The 18565-nt window shown below is 53.2% G+C and overlaps 8 protein-coding genes across 8 annotated transcripts; 4 read left to right on the forward strand and 4 right to left on the reverse strand.

Moving 5' to 3' along the window:
* Nucleotides 1–56: 56 nt before the first annotated feature.
* QC762_504852 (uncharacterized protein) lies at nucleotides 57–1202 on the reverse strand. Its single transcript, XM_062890912.1, has 2 exons — nucleotides 251–1202; nucleotides 57–171 (listed from the first exon to the last, which is right to left on the reverse strand). The coding sequence occupies exons 1-2, from the start codon at nucleotides 1128–1130 to the stop codon at nucleotides 107–109; spliced, it is 945 nt and encodes a 314-aa protein (XP_062742053.1). The 5' UTR covers nucleotides 1131–1202; the 3' UTR covers nucleotides 57–106.
* A 54-nt stretch (nucleotides 1203–1256) lies between these two features.
* On the forward strand, nucleotides 1257–4302 carry QC762_504857 (uncharacterized protein). The gene is made up of 7 exons (XM_062890913.1): nucleotides 1257–1657; nucleotides 1718–1798; nucleotides 1853–1938; nucleotides 2502–2680; nucleotides 2749–2868; nucleotides 2930–3444; nucleotides 3508–4302. The coding sequence occupies exons 1-7, from the start codon at nucleotides 1428–1430 to the stop codon at nucleotides 4217–4219; spliced, it is 1923 nt and encodes a 640-aa protein (XP_062742054.1). The 5' UTR covers nucleotides 1257–1427; the 3' UTR covers nucleotides 4220–4302.
* Nucleotides 4303–4888: 586 nt separating this feature from the next.
* On the forward strand, nucleotides 4889–5787 carry QC762_504860 (uncharacterized protein; the record flags this gene model as incomplete). The annotated part of the gene is made up of 3 exons (XM_062890914.1): nucleotides 4889–5201; nucleotides 5270–5342; nucleotides 5412–5787. The coding sequence occupies 3 exons, from the start codon at nucleotides 4889–4891 to the stop codon at nucleotides 5740–5742; spliced, it is 717 nt and encodes a 238-aa protein (XP_062742055.1). The 3' UTR covers nucleotides 5743–5787.
* On the reverse strand, nucleotides 5131–8714 carry QC762_504870 (uncharacterized protein). Its single transcript, XM_062890915.1, has 4 exons — nucleotides 7520–8714; nucleotides 5848–7460; nucleotides 5732–5786; nucleotides 5131–5650 (listed from the first exon to the last, which is right to left on the reverse strand). Exons 1-2 carry the CDS (start codon nucleotides 7742–7744, stop codon nucleotides 5859–5861), a joined length of 1827 nt encoding a protein of 608 aa, XP_062742056.1. The 5' UTR covers nucleotides 7745–8714; the 3' UTR covers nucleotides 5131–5650; nucleotides 5732–5786; nucleotides 5848–5858.
* A 76-nt stretch (nucleotides 8715–8790) lies between these two features.
* Nucleotides 8791–11270, forward strand: QC762_504880 (uncharacterized protein). The gene is made up of 3 exons (XM_062890916.1): nucleotides 8791–9884; nucleotides 9949–10393; nucleotides 10456–11270. The coding sequence occupies exons 1-3, from the start codon at nucleotides 9680–9682 to the stop codon at nucleotides 10943–10945; spliced, it is 1140 nt and encodes a 379-aa protein (XP_062742057.1). The 5' UTR covers nucleotides 8791–9679; the 3' UTR covers nucleotides 10946–11270.
* Nucleotides 11271–12201: 931 nt separating this feature from the next.
* On the reverse strand, nucleotides 12202–13446 carry QC762_504890 (uncharacterized protein; the record flags this gene model as incomplete). The annotated part of the gene is made up of 1 exon (XM_062890917.1): nucleotides 12202–13446. The coding sequence occupies one exon, from the start codon at nucleotides 13444–13446 to the stop codon at nucleotides 12202–12204; it is 1245 nt and encodes a 414-aa protein (XP_062742058.1).
* A 265-nt stretch (nucleotides 13447–13711) lies between these two features.
* Nucleotides 13712–16747, forward strand: QC762_504900 (uncharacterized protein). Its single transcript, XM_062890918.1, has 3 exons — nucleotides 13712–15248; nucleotides 15318–15921; nucleotides 15983–16747. Exons 1-3 carry the CDS (start codon nucleotides 14469–14471, stop codon nucleotides 16495–16497), a joined length of 1899 nt encoding a protein of 632 aa, XP_062742059.1. The 5' UTR covers nucleotides 13712–14468; the 3' UTR covers nucleotides 16498–16747.
* A 143-nt stretch (nucleotides 16748–16890) lies between these two features.
* On the reverse strand, nucleotides 16891–18352 carry EFB1 (Translation elongation factor 1 beta). The gene is made up of 3 exons (XM_062890919.1): nucleotides 18104–18352; nucleotides 17426–17814; nucleotides 16891–17362 (listed from the first exon to the last, which is right to left on the reverse strand). The coding sequence occupies exons 1-3, from the start codon at nucleotides 18181–18183 to the stop codon at nucleotides 17133–17135; spliced, it is 699 nt and encodes a 232-aa protein (XP_062742060.1). The 5' UTR covers nucleotides 18184–18352; the 3' UTR covers nucleotides 16891–17132.
* Between the last annotated feature and the right edge of the window lie 213 nt (nucleotides 18353–18565).

Here is an 18565-nt window from a genome sequence, read left to right on the forward strand (position 1 = left end):
TCACGATTTTGCAACTACATTCTTGTAAAATAGCTGCCGTTCCATCAGACGTCCCTCCTTGACTCATGGACCCATTATGTTGCCCGGCCTCCCGCTGACAGGAGACTCAGCGGCCGCCATTCCTGTGGTGTTCTGGGTTGTGGTAAATGTTTTCCTCACTGGCCCCTTCGACTGAAACGTATGTGTTAGGAATGTCCTCGAGTCATTGTAGTCATTGCAAGATTAAGGAGGTTGGGGGGGGGGCACTTACGTGGTATTCCCTTTTGGGTGTGCGGCCAAAACTTCTTCCTGATTATCTGCTCGGCAATCGAAATGTCCTTCATGGCTTGATCCTTTTTGAACTTCTCGAACTCCTCCTCTTCAGTGCAGTTGCTATTTTGGCCCTGCTCACTTTCAACGTCCTCCTCAACGTGGTAACCCTCGTGTCTCACGGATCCGTACGCGTTAGCGATGCTAACGAATTGAGCCGGCTTGGGACTCGGCCTGTGGCGGTAGTGATTGATCTGGTTCTCACAGACTATGGTAGGATCCCGGTGTCCTCCGCATGAGGGTGAGCCGTTGCAGTAGGTGTCCCAACCAAAGACAAACGATTGAGACCTCTCTGGCATGTAATAGATATGGCCTGCGGGGGAGGGGGCTCTGTAGTCATCCATACCCTCAATCATCTTTTTGGCGGCCTGGTTGAGCATGGCGGCTGAGCAGGCCTTTTGATAATATCCCAGGTTGCAGAGCCAGCCCACGACGTTCTCTCCATCTGGATGGTCTGTTTTGCAAATGGCCTTGCCGCCCAGTTCCCAAATGAGGTAACGATCGTCGCACCAGTCTTGGAGGCATCTGTGAACATGACGGACCCTGGTGAGGTTGATATGATGTCCAGAGTGAACTGGATTCCATGAGGGAAAGGATTGGACCTTTGGGTCATCGGCAGGTCTGGGCACCGATGGAGGCAACGGATCATCTGGGGAGGCAGTAACTCCTCCAAAGAGAGATGTAACAGCGGCTAAAAGCCCTGAACCAGACAAGGAGTACTTCATTGAGACGCGGTCGTGAGAGTGATGTGGTGTTTTGAGCGAGGGAAAATAATCCAGTTCAAAAGTAGCACGGAAGGAAAAAGCTTTTTTCGAGGGCATTAGAGTTTCGAATTCAGACCAGGTGTCCTGATCCGAGAGCACAATCTGTGATAGCTTAAAGTGTGGTCACGCCGCCATGGCTTTTGTGTGTATCGGTTTTTAGCTGATAAAGTTGACGCCGTTGGACTCATGCCGTATATCATGGCTTGCGTGCTTTTTGCAGGCCGGGAGGCACGACTTGGGCTTTTCTACCTTCTCTTCTTTTCTTTCTCCCAACTCCCGGTGTTCAACTGCGAGTTGGCCAGTCTTGCAACATTACTGCTCCGCTTGACTTGACGGCTTCGACAAATCCCAAACATGAAGCTGTGGGTAGTGTGGTTCGGTATCCTCTGCAGCACTCTTGCAGGCGCAGCTCCCAGCTCACTGCAGACTCGGCTCGTCACTCGACAAAATCCGCCTGCGACCCAGCTAGCTGGGCCTCCCAAGGCTAAGCAGCCCCTCAAGAGCAGATGCAACAACGAGTGCCTGGAAAAGACCTATGTTCAAGTTGGGTGTTCTCACGCTCACGACTGGATGTGTCTTTGTGTGTATGTGATCAACACATCTCTCAAGCATCGATTCAAAGCTTACAACTTACCAACCCTTAGTGAATTTGATGGGGGACAATGGGACATCGCGAACGCTGTTCAGCAGTGCTTTCTAGACAATTGCTTGGATGCCGAAGACAGGTAAGCCCCTGACTATTTCCGCCGTGAATCGACCAAAAGCTGATGCATTTTTAGGATGTCCTGGCGAGGGATCACCAACAGTCACTGTGGGCGGGACATGAAGTCTCTATCGAAGCTCGACGTGTGGGGAATTCTGAGAAGTAAGCAAGAAAGCGAAATGGACGAATAGATGGAGATAACCAGAAACCTTGAATAGAGAGCCATGGGTGGAACGCATAAATGCCTAGTAAATTCTTTGTTTTAATTCACCAGTGGTGTATTCTTCCCCTGCACCACTTCCAGTAGCCGTTGCCCCTGAGCAGCCTACCCCCAGGTTGCTTGCATGTATGTGAAGCTTCAAAGAACTGAGATTCATGTTCCTGTTCCTGTTTCTGCTCCTGTTTCTGTTGAACTGTCTAGGTTCAATGAGTTCCGCTTGTGGATCTCCAGGCCAACCGGCGGCAGCTGCTGAACGAAAATGGTGAAGCACTCGGTTGGAACCGTTTTAGCGATGACTTCCTCTTCGTATCTCACGAGGTGTCGATGTTCCCTCTTCATGGTGGCGTTACGGGCCCGGGGTGGCGGCATGAAGCGAAAAGTTTAGATCACCGCACCCGAGGACTTATCCGGCCGGGCAGTCACACGGTGCTTTACTTCTCTGACTTTCTTTCCCATCTTTTTCTTCTGTTCCCATCCTCGCCTCTTCTGATCTGGCCTGACCAAGGCAACAGCCTCCTATCGTACTCGCCGATCATCCTCTCGACTACGATGCTGGCCTCCCTGTTGGTGGCGGCGGGCTTCTCAGCATCGGCTGTGGCAGCCCCGTCAGCTTTGTATCCTCAGACAAAATGCATGGATGTTGCCAGCAAAATCCAAAAGGCCATTCGCCATGGATTTCCTCACGTAGGTTGTCCTCCAGAATATGAGCCCGGATCCATGATGTGCTAAGTTTGGTGATATGTGACGCGCAGTTTGTGACTGTCGATGAGAATCGAAATTGCAAACCTCAATATCGGCTTAACAGGGGCGAGTGCTGGGATCACATGAGCCCCGACAACAATTGCAAGGCCTACTGTGAAACAAGCCATGGGGTGAGTGCTGCCGCCGCATCACGTCTTCCCCCCTCGCCCCTGACTAACTGTTTGCCACAAGTGGTATTGGGGCCACCCGCGGGTCCTGGGCATTCGGAGCTGGCACAACCCATGTCAACGAAGTGATAGTTGCGGGATTTCTGTGAGTCTCGGTGGCCCAGTCGGCGAAGCCACGACCGTCATGATCAAGGACGAATCTTCCACTGGAAACAGCACCACTTACAAGGATGGAATATCATGGAGCGATACATGGACTGTTGCGGATACTTTCAACTTCGGGGTAACCGGCACAGCCGGTGTTGGTCTGTCTAATATACCGCTGTTTGATGGGGTTCCAATCATGGGAAAGGCCGGTGTGGACATGACATCGGGTTATGCACACAGCGACGGCCAAAGATTCGAGCAAAGCCGAAAGCGGAGTGTGGATTGGGAGAGTAATGTCAAGTCTTCTCAGTCGTATGGGATCATGAGGACGCGGCAAAGATCCCTCTCATACTCTACAACCGGTAGTTGGTCAAAAGACGTCTGGGCCAATGACTATTGTGGCAGCTGGTTTGCGGTGCCGCTCTTGGGGATGTAAGCCCGACCATGCCGTCTTGCTTCCACGCCGAGAGATTGTGTGCTAACGTTTGAGCGTAGGAGTTGTGGCAGAGCAGCGATGGGCGACTTGGTGAAGAATCCTCTCAATAACCACACTCGATGTAATCTCGACAAGTTTGGATCGTTCGACGTGTGTGCCTCGTATGGGTTCAAGCACGAGACGGTTCCCGATGAATCTCGCACCAGGACGGTATTTGTGCTGCGCGACTGCAAGCGAGGTTTTATGCTCCCTGGCGAGTGGCAGCAACATGAGTTTGCCTACAGCACCATTTCGTCCATGCCTGAGTACTACAGGGATCACATCTCGAGATGGGGCATCAGAAACCTGGACGAGAAGCCCGAGGACGATGAATGGGTGTTCCAGAGACAGATGGACCAGAAGCTCCACAAGTTCACAAAGACCATTGGCGTTACCGACTACAACTTCAAGTACTGCGGAGAGGGCGAGTACTGCGTCCAACTGAAGTTGACCAAGGATCGGTGCTATGATATCCCGCGTGGCTATGTCAGTATGCCCGATGAAAGCCCCAAATCAGCCCACGTTGTTTCGGCCACCGTCATGCCCGGCCACTGCTGTATGCTTTTCTCCAGACACCAATGTCTTGGACAGGCACAGCGTCTGCTCCCCGGAGATACGAAGCTGGAAGAGGTTGCGTATGAGGGTCTCGCCCACAGTGTTGTCTGCAATGCGAGTGAGTATTGCCGCTCTCAGACAGACGAAGGTTACGGCAGCGCCAGCGAGGATGACTAGGCGTCTTAGCCGTGAATTTCCAGAATTGATTGGGACGGCAAAACTTCTTCGGATACCCTCGGAGTAATGAGAAGGAGTTAGATTGGAGTAGATGGGAGGATCTGTGAGCTCGTTTGCCAGGTATATTGCTAAATAGGCAATACATTCCAGGAGTCTATTGATAAGGTAATCGTGGCCAAATGACTACATATCAACATATATATCTAATGCCAACTCGCTGTTGCTCAGAAAACCCCAACCATCCGTGACGTAGAGGCCTGAGGTCCAGACCTATGTGAGTTTGTTTAGCATGTACTGGATTGTACATTTTCTTTGTCAGCCCAGAAGCAGGCCGCTTCCGCCATTGCGATGATAACGCACCACAATTGAAAGTTCATGCTCGCGATCAGCAGTGATTCTTGCGATTCGTTAACCTCTTCGTATCAGGGCGAAGACAACACGCACACATCCATATCTCGGCGGAGAAGACAGATCTAGCATGATTCGCAAGCCAAAATCCACGAATTGCTGATTGTGGAGAAGAGGGCAGGTAGGCTAACTACGTACTTTCAGAACACGAAAACCTAGATAGAGTCAAGCCTCGGACCAAAGCTTACAGTGGCCGGGTCGAAGTCTATCTTTAGAAGTGTTGGGCAGGCTCACAAAGATGGACCAAAGGCAGGTTTCTTGATGACAACCAATTTTTTTCATCCAGCTAAGCACAAGAAAAGCAAAGAGCCCCTCTGCTCCATCCCAAAAAAAGGCGAGACAATCTTGTCGAACGTGCCTCGGAAAGCGTCAACATACCTAGCAATATTCGAGATGGGTAAGCTTACTGGGCTTCTTCTTGCCTTGCTTTCGCCCCTGTGTGTTCTCGGCAGTCCCAAGACTGTCGCGGCCTGTGGGAGCACTGGCTTGTCGCTCTTTGCTGAGGCCAACTATGAGGGTCCCTGCCAGGTTTTCTCGCCTGAGACTCTCGACAACACACACCAGGCCAGCTGCGGTATGTTTCTCTTTCATTGTTGCGTCCAAAGGCTCCACTATCTAACCATGATCATTACACGCCAATAGTGGACATCAGCCCCTCTATACCAGTGAATTCCATCTACAAGGGCTCCTCCCTCAGCTGCTGCTTCTTATACGAGTAGGTCTTTTGCTCAACATCTACAGGCTCTCTTTCAATCTGTCCATAACTGACGACTGCAAACTACAGAAAACCCTGCCCGGACCCGTCGTCCCCGTTCTACCCTCAGCGCCCCAATCTTGTGTCTCAGCGAGTCTTTGTCCCCGGCATCTCGGATCTGTGTCGTTTCGGCTGGGGGGAAAACACCATCAAGTCCATCGTTTGTCCCGACAAGCACACTTGCGAGTCCTTGAAAGATGACATGTCTACCACGAAACTCACTTTCTTCGTTGAAAAGGAGATTGAAAATCCATTCACTGGGCGTGTAACTAAAAAGAAGGAGCCGCAGAAGAGGGAAGTCAGTTTGAGAGGGTACTGGCTGGATTTGCAACAGGTCAAGGGTCACAAACGGGCCATCTGAGTCCGAGATGTCAGGCCAAAAGCCGGGGAAGACTAAATGCGCAGCTAGCAAACTTGTTATCAGTCTATTCCCACCTTCCCACAGGCAGACAAGGGAACCAAATACAGAAAACAAATTTACAAGCTCTTCCTATCCTCCCTGATCAAATCCGCCGCCTTCTCCGCAACAGCATAAACCACACTCTGAATATTTCCCACCGGCTCCAGCGGGAACACGCTCGCGTCCACCACCCTAAGTCTCTTGGTCCCGTACACCCTCAACCTCGCATCCACCACACCGCCCTGCTCCCTTGGCTTCATGGCGCAGCTGCCAGACACATGAAACACGGAGATCTGCCTCTTGCGGACAATTTCCTTTGCCTTTTCCAGATCCGTCGCCACAAGCCCCTCCGGCTGCCTCTTCCCCCCGTCCTTGAGCAGCTTGCCAAACGGCGTCGACTTGTCGACGAGCCGCTCGACAAACTCGACGCCGCGGGCGAGGAGCTCCATGTCGAGGAGGTGGGAGTTGTACTTTGGGTCCCATACCGGGGCGGCGTGGACGTCGGGGCTGGAGATGTGCACGCTGCCGCGGGAGAAGGGGTGGTTGAGGATGGTCATGACGGTGATGTAGTTCTCGGGGAGGACCGGGAGGATGTACTCGGCCATGGACTTGGGGACGTCGGGGATGGAGACCTGGGTGGGGAAGAGCAGGAACTGGAAGGTGGCCTCGTCGGGGGACTCGACGAGTTTTCTGATGGCTTGCGCGTCCGGGGTGGTGAGGGTGTGCTCGTGGGAGGCGAGGAGCTCCTTCTTGGCCTCGGGGGAGACGATGCCGGAGCCGTCGACGAGGGGGGAGTAGGCTACGCTGATGGTGCTCTGGCCGAGAGGTCCGGCGCCGGAGGCCTGGTACATGCCTACCAGAGCGTTGAGAACGTTGGGGTCACGGAGGACATCCCCTGACGGGGTCGTATCGGCGACCTCGAAGCTCTGGCATACAATGGGGTGGTCTTGCACGTTCTCGCCCACGCTGGGGTTCTCAACAATGACGGGAATGTTGTGCTTCTCGAGGATGTCCTTGCTTCCAATACCGGAAAGCTCCAGAATCTGGGGTGACTGCAGGGTACCAGCCGACAGGATGACTTCGAGGTTGGCAGATATCTGCTTTTTCTCACCATCCTTGGTCAAAATCTCAACACCAGTGGCAACAGGCTCATCTCCCGTGGTGTCAAAGACAATCTTTTCCACCAAAGTCTCGGTGAGAACCACCAAGTTGGACCGCTTCGCAACCTCTGGGTTGTAATAGCCTGTGGCTGCGAAACTTCTGGTGTGTGTTACTGGATCAATGCTGGCCTGGTTCTGGAAGGCACCCAATGCCCTTCCATCACGAGGATCCGTGGTGACCTCCAGGCCTTGTCCAGCAAAGGTCTTCAACCAAGCTTGGTTGGTTACATTGTAACCTTCACTGAAAGTGACGTGGATGGGCCCGTCACCTTTGGCGAGGTCCTCACTGTGATAGGTTAACCCGCAGAGGTCCTTGGATGACTGGGGAGGAGTGTGGACGGTTGCAAACTTGCGCAGGTAGGGAGCAAGAGAGTCAAAGTCCCAGCCCTCGTTGCCCAGGGCTGCCCAAGCGTCAATGTTGCCCTTGGAAGGATACAACAGCATGAGGAAGTTGAGGGCCGAGCTGCCACCAAGCATCTTCCCGCGAGCTTGGTTGATGACCCGGTTGTTCAGGGTAGGCTACGAAACATGATCAGCAAAAGGCCCTCCTGGTCAAGAGAGCGAGTGGCACGACCTACCTGGGGTGTTGATGTGAAGTTCCAGTCGTATTCATCCTTGCCGTACAAGCCGGCAACGAGACCCGGGCAAAGAACCAGGGGGTCACTGCTACGGTCTGCACCGGCCTCGATGACAAGAACACGGACATCGCTGTCTTCGGAGAGCCGGTTGGCGATGACGAGGCCGGCAGTGCCGCCGCCAACGACGACATAGTCGAACGGCTTCTCAAGGTCAACAGCAGCCATGATGTGTGATGGGAGGTTTGCTGATGGTGGGTTGTACTGAACAATCTGGGCGCTCTCGGCAAGATGCGGGCTGGATGTCGCTGAAGATGCAGAAGAAGGGGGCACCCAAAGCTGGACAGATATGGAAACAGAAAGGGGGGGCTCGCCAATTGTATGCACAAGGGGGAGCAGGCAAGAGATCTCGGCTTCGGCAGTTCGGGGATGACGAACAATTAGGGGTTCGCAAAGCGGATATCACCAGGCTCGCAACACGCAGCAGAGAGGAGTCTGGAGAAGTCGGTATGAAGATCAGCCTCGTTTCAACCGGGTATGTCGCGAACGTGGTCCTTTTGTTTGCTTCAGTTCCCCTCTCGAGCCAGTCCCCCAGCCCCCACTGGGCCATGCCAATGGTTTACCACCGCCGACCCCAACATGGTCTAAGAGTGTGTTTATTCAGGGGCCGCCCCTCCACACCTCGGTGTCGTGAGCCCCAGAAACGTGGGCGTTCTGCAGGTGTTCTACGTGTTCTGCAGGTCGGTGGCTGCAGTTGGGGACGTTCTGGCTCGACAATGACACCCGCAAGCACGCCAAGTTGGTTGAAAAAAGACTGGGGTTACACTGGGGTCATGAAGAAGCGAGAGATATCCTTAGAGGTGGGCAGACTCGAGGTGGTATGGAGCGGCAAAAAGGGGCGCAGATCTGCACCAGGTAATTGGGGCCAGGGTTAAGGGCGGGGTATCGACTATTGTTTGAATGGCACGATGGACTCGTCCAGCTCTCGCGCTATCGACGCAGCAAGACGGGAGTCAATGGGAGACTTTGAATTCACCATGCCTGGAGGTGGTTTTGGGGCACGGAAAGTGGGGGTTAAACAGGAAGTGATTGCCCGGGGAAGCCATCCGGAAGAGGAGATATTGACGAAGACTTCAAAAAACGACGTCTCGAACCCCACACAGCTCAAACAAGCTAGCCCATGTATCCTTGCAGAACAAGGTCTTTCTTGGATTTCGTCCGCTTCTTCGTCCTTGCTGTCGTCTGCTGTCAAAGACTTGCCAAGGTCCCTTGTGCTCGGACACGCCGTTGATGGCTTCCGCAGTGGAACTTGAACGCGCCGTCCCTAGTAGTGCAACGGTTTTGTCTTACCACAGCGGCCATCAAAATTTATATTTTCTGTAGTGGAAGCCAGATGAGAGGACCTCTTCGTGGTCCAGAGATTTGACCGGGCATTACTATTCCTTTGAGCCAGTCGTGCCAGTTGTGCCAGGCTGGAGCCAAGCACACAATATTATTTCTCAGTTCCACCCTGCCCTGACAGCACCATCACATCACTCACATAAGCTTGCATAGACCCAAAATCATCAGGTACAACCGAGGCTGGGCACCAGAGCTTTCAGAAAGCAGGCCACATCTTTATCCAAAGACCCCGAAAGACTTCGCTTATTGCTTGACCAGTCTCGTTTCTCCAAGAGGAACCCAGACGGCACATGCACGGCACAGCATCAATGACACCCCCCGGTCGAATAGGTGTGCTTCCTCTCATGAACAATGCAACGCCCTTCTGCAGTTTATTATTTTCTTTTCTTTCTTGAAGATGTGACTGCTACCCACACGAGGCACGACGTGCTTATCCTGCTGCTCATCTTTTCATTATCGGGTCCTGACAACTACCTGGGTTGCTTGCCGGCCTTGCCCCGGATGCCATATTGACGATCTTTACCTTTTACTTTAACAATCCGTCCCCTGTTGCTTACACTGCTCCCGAGCAAGTGGTGGGCATTAGCAACCGCTCCACAGTGATCTGAGCATTGCCCCAGTTTTCTATCTTTTCTCTCTCCTTTCAAGGACAGCTTCCTTGCTCAGACTCGGGATAACTGCCGTGGCCTTTTCTCACTAAAAGGAAGGGGACCACTCCCTTTGGCCTCCCTCCCCTCCATCTTGTCAGATCAACATTTCAAGATGTTCGAATACGTCGAGTTTCCGATCCTCCCGATCGTCAAAACCCATCTCATCATCAACTGTGTACTAGCCGTCATAACTTTGGTGATCATTGCGCTGAGACTCTTTGCTCGTTTCCTGACGGGAGCTGGCCTGTGGTGGGATGACTACCTCATTCTGTTTGCCGTCCCTCAGGGCATGGCCATGGTAGTGATTCAGGGCCTTTGTAAGTCGAACGACTCTCCCCTCGCTCTCGAGACACAGATGTACTGATATTTACCTTCTTTCAGGGGCACCGATGGGTGTAGGATATCCAATGGCCGAGACCGCTCCAAATATCGAACACATCCTGAAGATGCTCGTCTCATACGAACTGATCTACGCGACATCCATCAGTACCATCAAGCTCAGCGTCCTCATCTTTTACCTCCGTGTCTTCGTCAACAAAACGATGCGCATGGCCACCAAGGGCGTCATCATCTTTGTCTGTCTCTGGTCTGTTGGGAATATACTGCAGGTGTTTCTGATTTGTCGTCCTTTTGCCGCCATCTACACCGTCGCTCTGATGCCAACAGCGCAATGCGGTGACCAAGTCGGGTCTTTTATTGCCATTGGCGCGTTCAACATCATCACCGACGTGTTGATCCTGACGCTCCCGATTCCAACGGTGTGGACTCTGAAGACCTCCAAGGGCAAGAAGATCGCCCTGACAGCCGTCTTCTTGGTTGGTTTACTGTACGTGATTCCCTCGCCTTCTCCTTTCCGTTCACACATCTAACAAACCTCCCCCCTTCCAGCGTCAGCGTGGTCGCCATGATCCGCATCGTAACCCTCACCCAGCTCGACCTCGTCAACCTGACCGAATCCATGGTCTGGGCCGACTTCTGGTCCGCGACCGAGCCCAACCTCGGCATCTTCTGCGTCAGCCTCCCCATGCTCGGCACCCTCTGGACCCGCTATTTTTCTCGCAAGAGCCCCTCCAAGCTCGACCCGTATCACTCCTCTGAGAACGGCACCAACGGCACCAACGGGTTCAGCAAGCTGAAGAACAGCTCCAACCCCGGCACCGACACGATCGTGATGGAGGATTTGTACGCACCGAACAAGGAGGTGTATCACAAGACGGACGTTGCTGCTGCCACACCGGATGGGGATAGGGCGGGGACGCCGCTGAGGGCGAATAGCTCCGAAGAGGCGCTCACGATGCAAGTGGGGGATCATCGGAACTATCATAGGCAGCCGGAGGGGATTAGGGTGCAGACGAAGTGGACTATTTCGGTTGATTAGAATGGTGTACAACAGCTTTTTTACCTGCCTACACATACATCTACGGGCACAGTTTCTTGTTTGTTGGCTTACGGCTTTCATTAGATACGGATTATTGGATTGGAGTGCAAATTCTTCATGTACATCACCATATTTGGATACTCATACTTTTTATTTTGCGTTTTGGGAGGGGGGGGACACGAATATATGAGTGAGGTGGGAAAAACAAGGCTCGGGAAAAAGCAAAATCAGTTAGATACGGCTACCTACGGATACCTACTACTAGAGAAATCAATCACTTTAAAGACAACAAACACTCAGCTATCCAGCGTCTGCTTTCACGGAGCAAATCATCGCTTGTTGTCCAATAGGCTTCATGCTTCATTGGGACGTTTTAAAGCATAGCTAGTGGACAAGTTAGCTGTAGTAGGATGAGACGTAGCAGGATGAGGCTCAGCGGCACAGAGAACGCAGAGATAAGCGGACGGAATCCCAGAGGATGGCACAGACTCTGCCGCACGCCGCAAGATGCAACGGTCGACGGGGTTGGCTCCACGCCGCTGGGGCACATACACACATCGCCGCATCGTCGGGACGAGGGACCCGATTGAGAGGTTTTGCTGGTGGCGTTTGCTTGGTATTCGGATTTGTGCGAGACTGATTCTTTGAGGCGGGCAAACAGTGGACTGGCCGTATTAGGTCAATGGTGGATCTTGAATTCTGGTTGGTAGAGATGTGAAGAGGACAGTTTTGGGAAGCCCCCTTTTTTTATACCTCTATTCTCCCCCTGATGTAGCAACACATAGATACCTTACTGAGTCAGCAAGCGACTAGCTAACGACTATGCGTAGTTGGCACAACGGCGGGCGTGTTTGATAGAAACCATATATTTTGAATTGTACAAGAAATCTAGAGAAGTAAATTGTGTACATATGTCTGGCCACACACGTGCAGAAACGTGTAATATTCACCAGCTTCTGTAGTCCAAAGTCCGAACTACAAAACCGAGACAGTGGCGGTGGCACAGACCGTCTAGTAACGTCCATAGTTTCTTGTAGATATTTATAAGCAGTCTAAAACCGATGGCTGGCGGGTATGTGACACCAATGTTCAAGCTAACGATTCAAAAGAGGAAAGATGAGAATCAAACCCAAGCCAACGTAGGCAAGCATGTGAACAAACAATAGCAATCAATAAATCCGGATAGCTGGTATACGAAAACGAAAATCAAACCGTTATCTTTTCCATCGTGATCTCGCCAGCTGCTCGCATACACTTCATATCTTGGTCCCCGGCCTCGCCAACGCTCTCTGCTGCCGTATCGCCGAACTGCTGATCTTCGCCGAGAAATTCTCTTCTGTTTTGGTCCCCTCTTTCTCCTCCAACACATCCTCCGCATCCAGCACATCCACCTCAAACACCTCCAACGTCTTCCACCCCTGTTCAGCCCTCTTATCATTCACTGCCTTGCCTCCTGACCTCGTCTCCCCAGACACAACCAACGCATCAACATTCTCCACCGTGATCGTCGGCCCAAAAGGATCTTGAATCCTGACACAGTGAACAAGAATCGTCCCATCCCTAAACCAAGCCTTGACATCGCCGTCCCTTTCCTCCACTCGTCGCGGCTGCTGAGTGCCTTTCCATCCTCTTTCCGAGAGCTCGAGAATCCGGGACAGAAACAAAATCACATTCCTCGCTCTGGTTTCCCAAGACTGGACGAACTCGGCATACTTTTTGTTTTTCAAAAGCTCATCGCCTGTGATGCCGATGATGTAGGTGCAAGGTTGCATATTGGCGTCGTCTTTTCTTGGGACTTTCAACAACAGCGCAGCGGCGGTGAGGAGAAGCTTGTGACCTGGGTGTAGATAGTCAAAGGTTCCACCGAGGCAGACGACAGGGACCCCCGGCGTCCGAGCGGGTGTTGGGCGTGGTATGTTTCCTTGGGGGGCAACATTCATAGTGATGCCCCCTTCGACAGGAATCAACTGCTCCTGCAGCAATGTTTGCCTCCCCTCAGCGAGCTTGAGATAGGTCTGATAAAACTGAAGCCCAACTTCGCTTCGGACGTGGAAGATGTAGTTCCATGGGTGATACGCCGAGGCAAAGGTTGCGAGGTCAATCACGGTGGTGTTGTTGGTCTCAATGACAGGGCGGAAGTCTTCAGTGAAGCGCTTGTTGCGGTTGTGGTCAATCAAAACGACTGTGGCATCGACTGAGTTTGGCCCGCCGTCAATTTCGGTGCCGATGCCAAGCTGAGCAGAGACGACGGAGATGATGGTGTAGATGCCGGCTACCAAAGCCTGGGCTTCGGTCCATGACAGGGTCTTGGACCGCAAGAACTGGCCGTGCAAAATTGGGCATTCGACAGCTACGGTGAGTTTAGAGGCGCCATTTGGTCGCTTTAGCCTTGAGAGTGCAGCAGTGATGGATGGTCGATATGCCGTGTTTAACAACGAGCGACTTGAGGGGTCGGGAGGAAATGGAAGCAATAGCAACGAGGGTAGTTCGTCTCGAGGCATGGTGAATAGCTATGACTGGTTGTGTGGAAATTGGTGATAGATTCAAGATATGTCTGGTGGCAGATGTTGAGAGTATAATACAGGTGACGGGACGTTGTTTAGCGGGACGTTGAGATGGGCCACTGATGCACAATGATAACCGCGGTTCGTCCTCAGCGCTGCAGATACCCGCTCGGCTGGTCTGGTTGGGTAAGGTAACAGGTAGCGGGAACACGTGAGGTCTGCAGTTGTTCTCCCGCCGGGTTTGTTTCTCCAATTCCCTCTGCTCTGACGATTGAAGCTTCCGCTGTTGCTGTGAGGGGTCTGAAAGGAAGCTACCTATAATCCAGCTTGTTGTTGGCGGAGCAGCCGGTCCACCAACCTCCAAAAAGGCCGCGGGCTACCCCTGGGTAGAAGCAACGGTTCAGGCAGGAGATGCACATCACCCCAGAAGCCATCCGCTGTGTATGTGTCTCGCTGTGTGGCTTTGATATTGACCACCATTCAGGTACCCGTAGATCATTAGATTTGAGTCAACAAGTGACGCCCTAGATCAATCCAATGTGTCAGAGACCAGCCGCAGACACCTGGTCAGTGCTCAGTAGGCGGCTGGCGATTTGCGACTTGGCGGCTAAGGTAGTAGCCCCTCGGCGGCTGGATTGGGTGCACGATTGCTGCCAAACCGAAACATCACATTTGGTCGCCCGGTTTGGGAAATCCCCTCTTCAGCATAGCACAAGTCCTGCGATCTTCTACCGCAAGCCAATTCTGGGCTCTTGGGCCCAAACAGCCACATCTCGCGCTGAAGACGCGACACTGACACCGGTCCTGCATTCCGGTCGCAAGACGGAGCCACGGTGGGCGGACATCGCATCGCTCTGGCGCATCTCGAACTACGAACCACCCCGCTCCCCCCCCCAAACAAGTACTCCAATCATCCCCCGCCGCTGCTTGATTCGAGTCGACCCTCCGATCAACCAAGCTCGGACCCGATACCGAACCTCCTGTGTGCTGCGCGCTGAATTTTGAGAGTGTCCGAGACCATGAACCAACAGCAGCAATACCAGCAACCGTCGCGGCGGACAGACGCCTACTCGTCGCAACACGACGAACTCCACCTGCCCTCGTCATCCAGCATGGCCCACCAAGGCCAACATCCCCTTCAACAGCAGCAGCAGCAGCTTCCCACCCGCCAATATTCCTCTGGGCCCGGCGTTCCTCCCCATATCAAGCTCGAGCAGTCCCCAAATCCTCAGCAGCATCACCACCAAAGCGCCGGTGTAGTGCCCAACGTGTTACAGCCGGGCGGGCTGCAAACCAGACCTCCTGTCATCTCGTCAAATACCGCTCCGGTCCTGCCTACCATGCAGCAACAGCAGCCACCAGACTATCAGCCTCATCAAACACCAACAAAATCCAACTCGATGAACCTGTCGCATAATTACCCGCGATCCAGCCCCGCCGCTCCCTACGAGGGCGGGTCCGGCTACTCTGCCTATGCTCCCAACACTCCTGGCGGTGCCGGGAGCTCTTCGCAGTACATGTCGCCAACCGATTCAAAATACAGCCAGTCCTCGGGCTCCCAGCGCATCCCCTCCAATGCGCCCCTTGGTCTCGCTGACATACGGCCCCGCGCTGACTCGAGTCTTTCCGATGGCATCCCCGGGACCACCTCCTACGAGCATGCAAACACTCAGTCACGTACCAGCAACTACATGGCCCCATGGGCTCTCTATGCGTTCGACTGGTGCAAATGGGCTCCCCAGGGAAACAGTGCTGGGAAAGTAGCTATTGGGAGTTATTTGGAAGATGGGCACAACTACGTAAGTACATGCGAGCGATATGTCGCTGCTTGGAAATGTCTTCTCTAACTGGTTCACTTCCGGTGGTAGATTCAAATTCTCGACGCTCAAGTGTCTCCCACACCGTCTGACGTCTACTCGCCCGCCGGGTCGAGGTATACAATGGACTTTACTAGAATCGCCGAAGCGACTCACTCCTATCCCGTCACACGTCTCCTGTGGGAGCCTCCATCGTCACAAAAACAGTCAACCGATCTTTTGGCCACATCCGGCGACCACCTCCGCCTTTGGTCTCTTCCTTCCGATCCTCAAGTTCAGACTCCTGGCTCCTCGATAACGTCAAGAAACGGCCGTGACATGCCGATTACGAAACTCACCCCATTGGCTTTGCTCTCCAATTCCAAGACACCCGACCACACAGCACCCCTGACCTCGCTCGACTGGAACACCGTGACCCCCAGCTTAATTATCACGTCCAGCATCGACACTACCTGCACCATCTGGGATATTCCATCCCTCACGGCCAAAACTCAGTTAATCGCCCACGACAAGGAAGTCTACGACGTCCGTTTTTGCGCCAACAGTGTGGACGTCTTCGTGAGCTGTGGTCAGGACGGCAGCGTGAGAATGTTTGATCTGAGGAGTCTGGAGCACAGCACCATTATTTACGAGCCAACCGGAAAAGAAGAAAGAGGTATACCTTTCCCCCCATTTCCTTCTTATTTTTTACCCGTAAACTAATATATTTGTTCTAGACGCCAACGGAGGTCGCATCTCCCCCACACTTGCCCAGCAAACAATGTCCCACCCTCCTCCCCTCCTCCGACTGGCCACCTCCCCCCACGACCAGCACCTCCTCGCCACCTTTGCCCAAGACAGCAACGTAATACGCATCCTCGACGTGCGCCAGCCAGGCCAGGCCCTCCTCGAGCTCCGCGGCCACGGCGGCGCGCTCAACTGCGTCGAGTGGTCCCCTCTGAGGAGAGGAACCTTGGCCTCGGGAGGTGACGACTGCCAGGTGTTGATCTGGGACCTGCTGAACAACAACAACACGTCCAACGCGGCCACAATCTCCACCAACGGGGCTGCCCCGCCAACGGGCGCTCAGGCTGCTGCAAGCACTGATAATGTCAGGAGTCCGGTTGCTGCTTGGCAGTGCGAGTACGAGGTGGGCAATCTGGGGTGGGTGCCGCACTTGGCTGGGGGGGAGTATGGGGATTGGTTGGGTGTCAGCGCCGGGAGGGGGGTTTGGGGTGTGAAGTTGGGATGAAAGGGGAACGATAGCGACAAGAAGAGAAGAGGTTGAAGGATCATGATACCGTATGAACAACGTGAATGAAATTGGATGTTGGAAGGAGGGGAGGGAATGAAGGAATGTTTGATAACTAGTTGGGGAGGTTTCTGACGTTGGGAGGCTAAAATGAGAGGAGGTTTGTTTGTGATGCACGAAGAGAGGAGACAAAGGCAGAGAGGTACAGGAGAAGAGGCATCAAAAGGGACAAGAAAGCAAGCATTACATACCTGATATCTATAGACGGAATGAGCCTGTGTACTGCTTTGTTTTAACCCTTGAGACCGTAGATTATGGAATAGGTACATGCTGCAGCATGTCTTTACGCCCATGTCGATACAAGGCTCCACACTCAGAAACCAAGGCATAATATGATCCAGCATCTGACTTTTTGGTCTTCTCTAACGTCGCTACCCCCAAAAAAGAGCAAGATTTGACTTTTGTTGGTTTTGTTGCGCATATTATCAAGATGCAACACACGCTATAAACTTTCCGAAAAAGACACTCCTTTCGTTACTCATTACATTGTTAGTAGCGTTTGATGAGAGGTCATGGTTTTTGTTTTCAAGATGACCACCAACTATTTTATCTCAACACATCACATGACAAGACACTTAAAGCTTCTGCATGGCAACAATGTCGGAAGACTGAACGTAGTCCTCGAGCTCGGCGATCTGCTCCTGGAGATCATCAAGAGAGACCTTCTCGTCCTCGACGACAAGGTTGATCTGGAGCTTCTTGATACCGAAGCCGACGGCGACGAGCTTGGAAGCACCCCAGACGAGGCCGTCCTTCTCGATGGCACGGACACCCTCCTCGAGGGCAACCATGTCGGTCTCATCATCTGTGGAGAAGCAGTGTTAGCAGGAATGCCAGAAAAGATAAATCATTGAAAATTGCAACATACCCCAAGGCTTGACGTCCATGGTGACGACGGACTTGGCGGCGGGCTTGGCCTTGCCCTCCTTCTTCTTGCGGTACTCGGCGAGGCGCTCCTCACGGATGCGGGCAGCCTCGGCGTCCTCCTCCTCGTCGTCGGAACCGAAGAGGTCGACATCCTCATCCTCCTCCTCCTCGGCGGCGGCGGCGGGGGCCTTGGCGGGATTGAGGGTCACCTCGGCGACGTCGGGGCCGTAGACGGTGTAGGGCTGGCTGGCATCACCGGGGAGGGTGGTGAACTCCTCCTCGTAGGAGGCGATGTGCTTGTACCAACGGGCAGCGTTGGGGTACTTGGCGGCATCGGGGGCGGAGCTCAGGGCCTTGAAGACGACAACATCGGCCTGGGAGGCAGAGTACCTTTGGAGAAACGCCTTTGTTAGTTCACAACGTCTCTTTTGCTTTTCTTTTGCGCGCTTAGAATTGGCAGTGAACAAGAGGACACAAAGCGCAATTCAGAGCCGAAAACTGAACTGCGCGCTGAGGGGTGAAAAGGAGAAGGGAAATCAGAGTCGCAATAATTTGCTGGATGTGTAATCATTTGCAGAGGTCTTAATTCTGCTAAGAAACACGGACCAAAGTGATCATCATGAAAAGAGAGGCAAAAATGGTGTATGACTGTCAGGGAGGGGGAGAAATCAACACATACCCGGTAACGTAAGAGCGGGTAAGGAGCCAGTTGTTGAGCACGGTGAGACCGGCATCGGAGAGGAGATCGGTGAAGCCCATTTTGATGATGTTGTGAAGTCTTTGCGACGTCGTTTTGTTTAGAGGTGTGGATGAGGAAGTTGTCGAGGTGGCAGCAAGGAGGGCGAGGATGGCGGGGTTGGAAAATCTTTTGGATTTAATAAGATTTCGCTGAGCCCCGGAACCCCGCACTGAGCAGCCCACTTTCGCCCACCCCCCTCGTCCCTGATTTTAATGGCCTGAGGCAGAAAGGGTCGCTGCCCGACGCTCCACTTTAACTGCTCTGGACCGAGGACCCTGGTTGGCTCCGCGTTTCATCTCATCTCTGGGATGGACAGGTCCAGATCGCGAAACACCATGAAGGGTTTTGTTGAAAGCTGGAGACAGGAATAATTTGTCCTGGAGCCTCGATGTCATGGTACTT

Source organism: Podospora pseudocomata, chromosome 5 (assembly GCF_035222375.1).
Source record: "Podospora pseudocomata strain CBS 415.72m chromosome 5, whole genome shotgun sequence".
Classification (NCBI taxonomy): domain Eukaryota; kingdom Fungi; phylum Ascomycota; class Sordariomycetes; order Sordariales; family Podosporaceae; genus Podospora; species Podospora pseudocomata.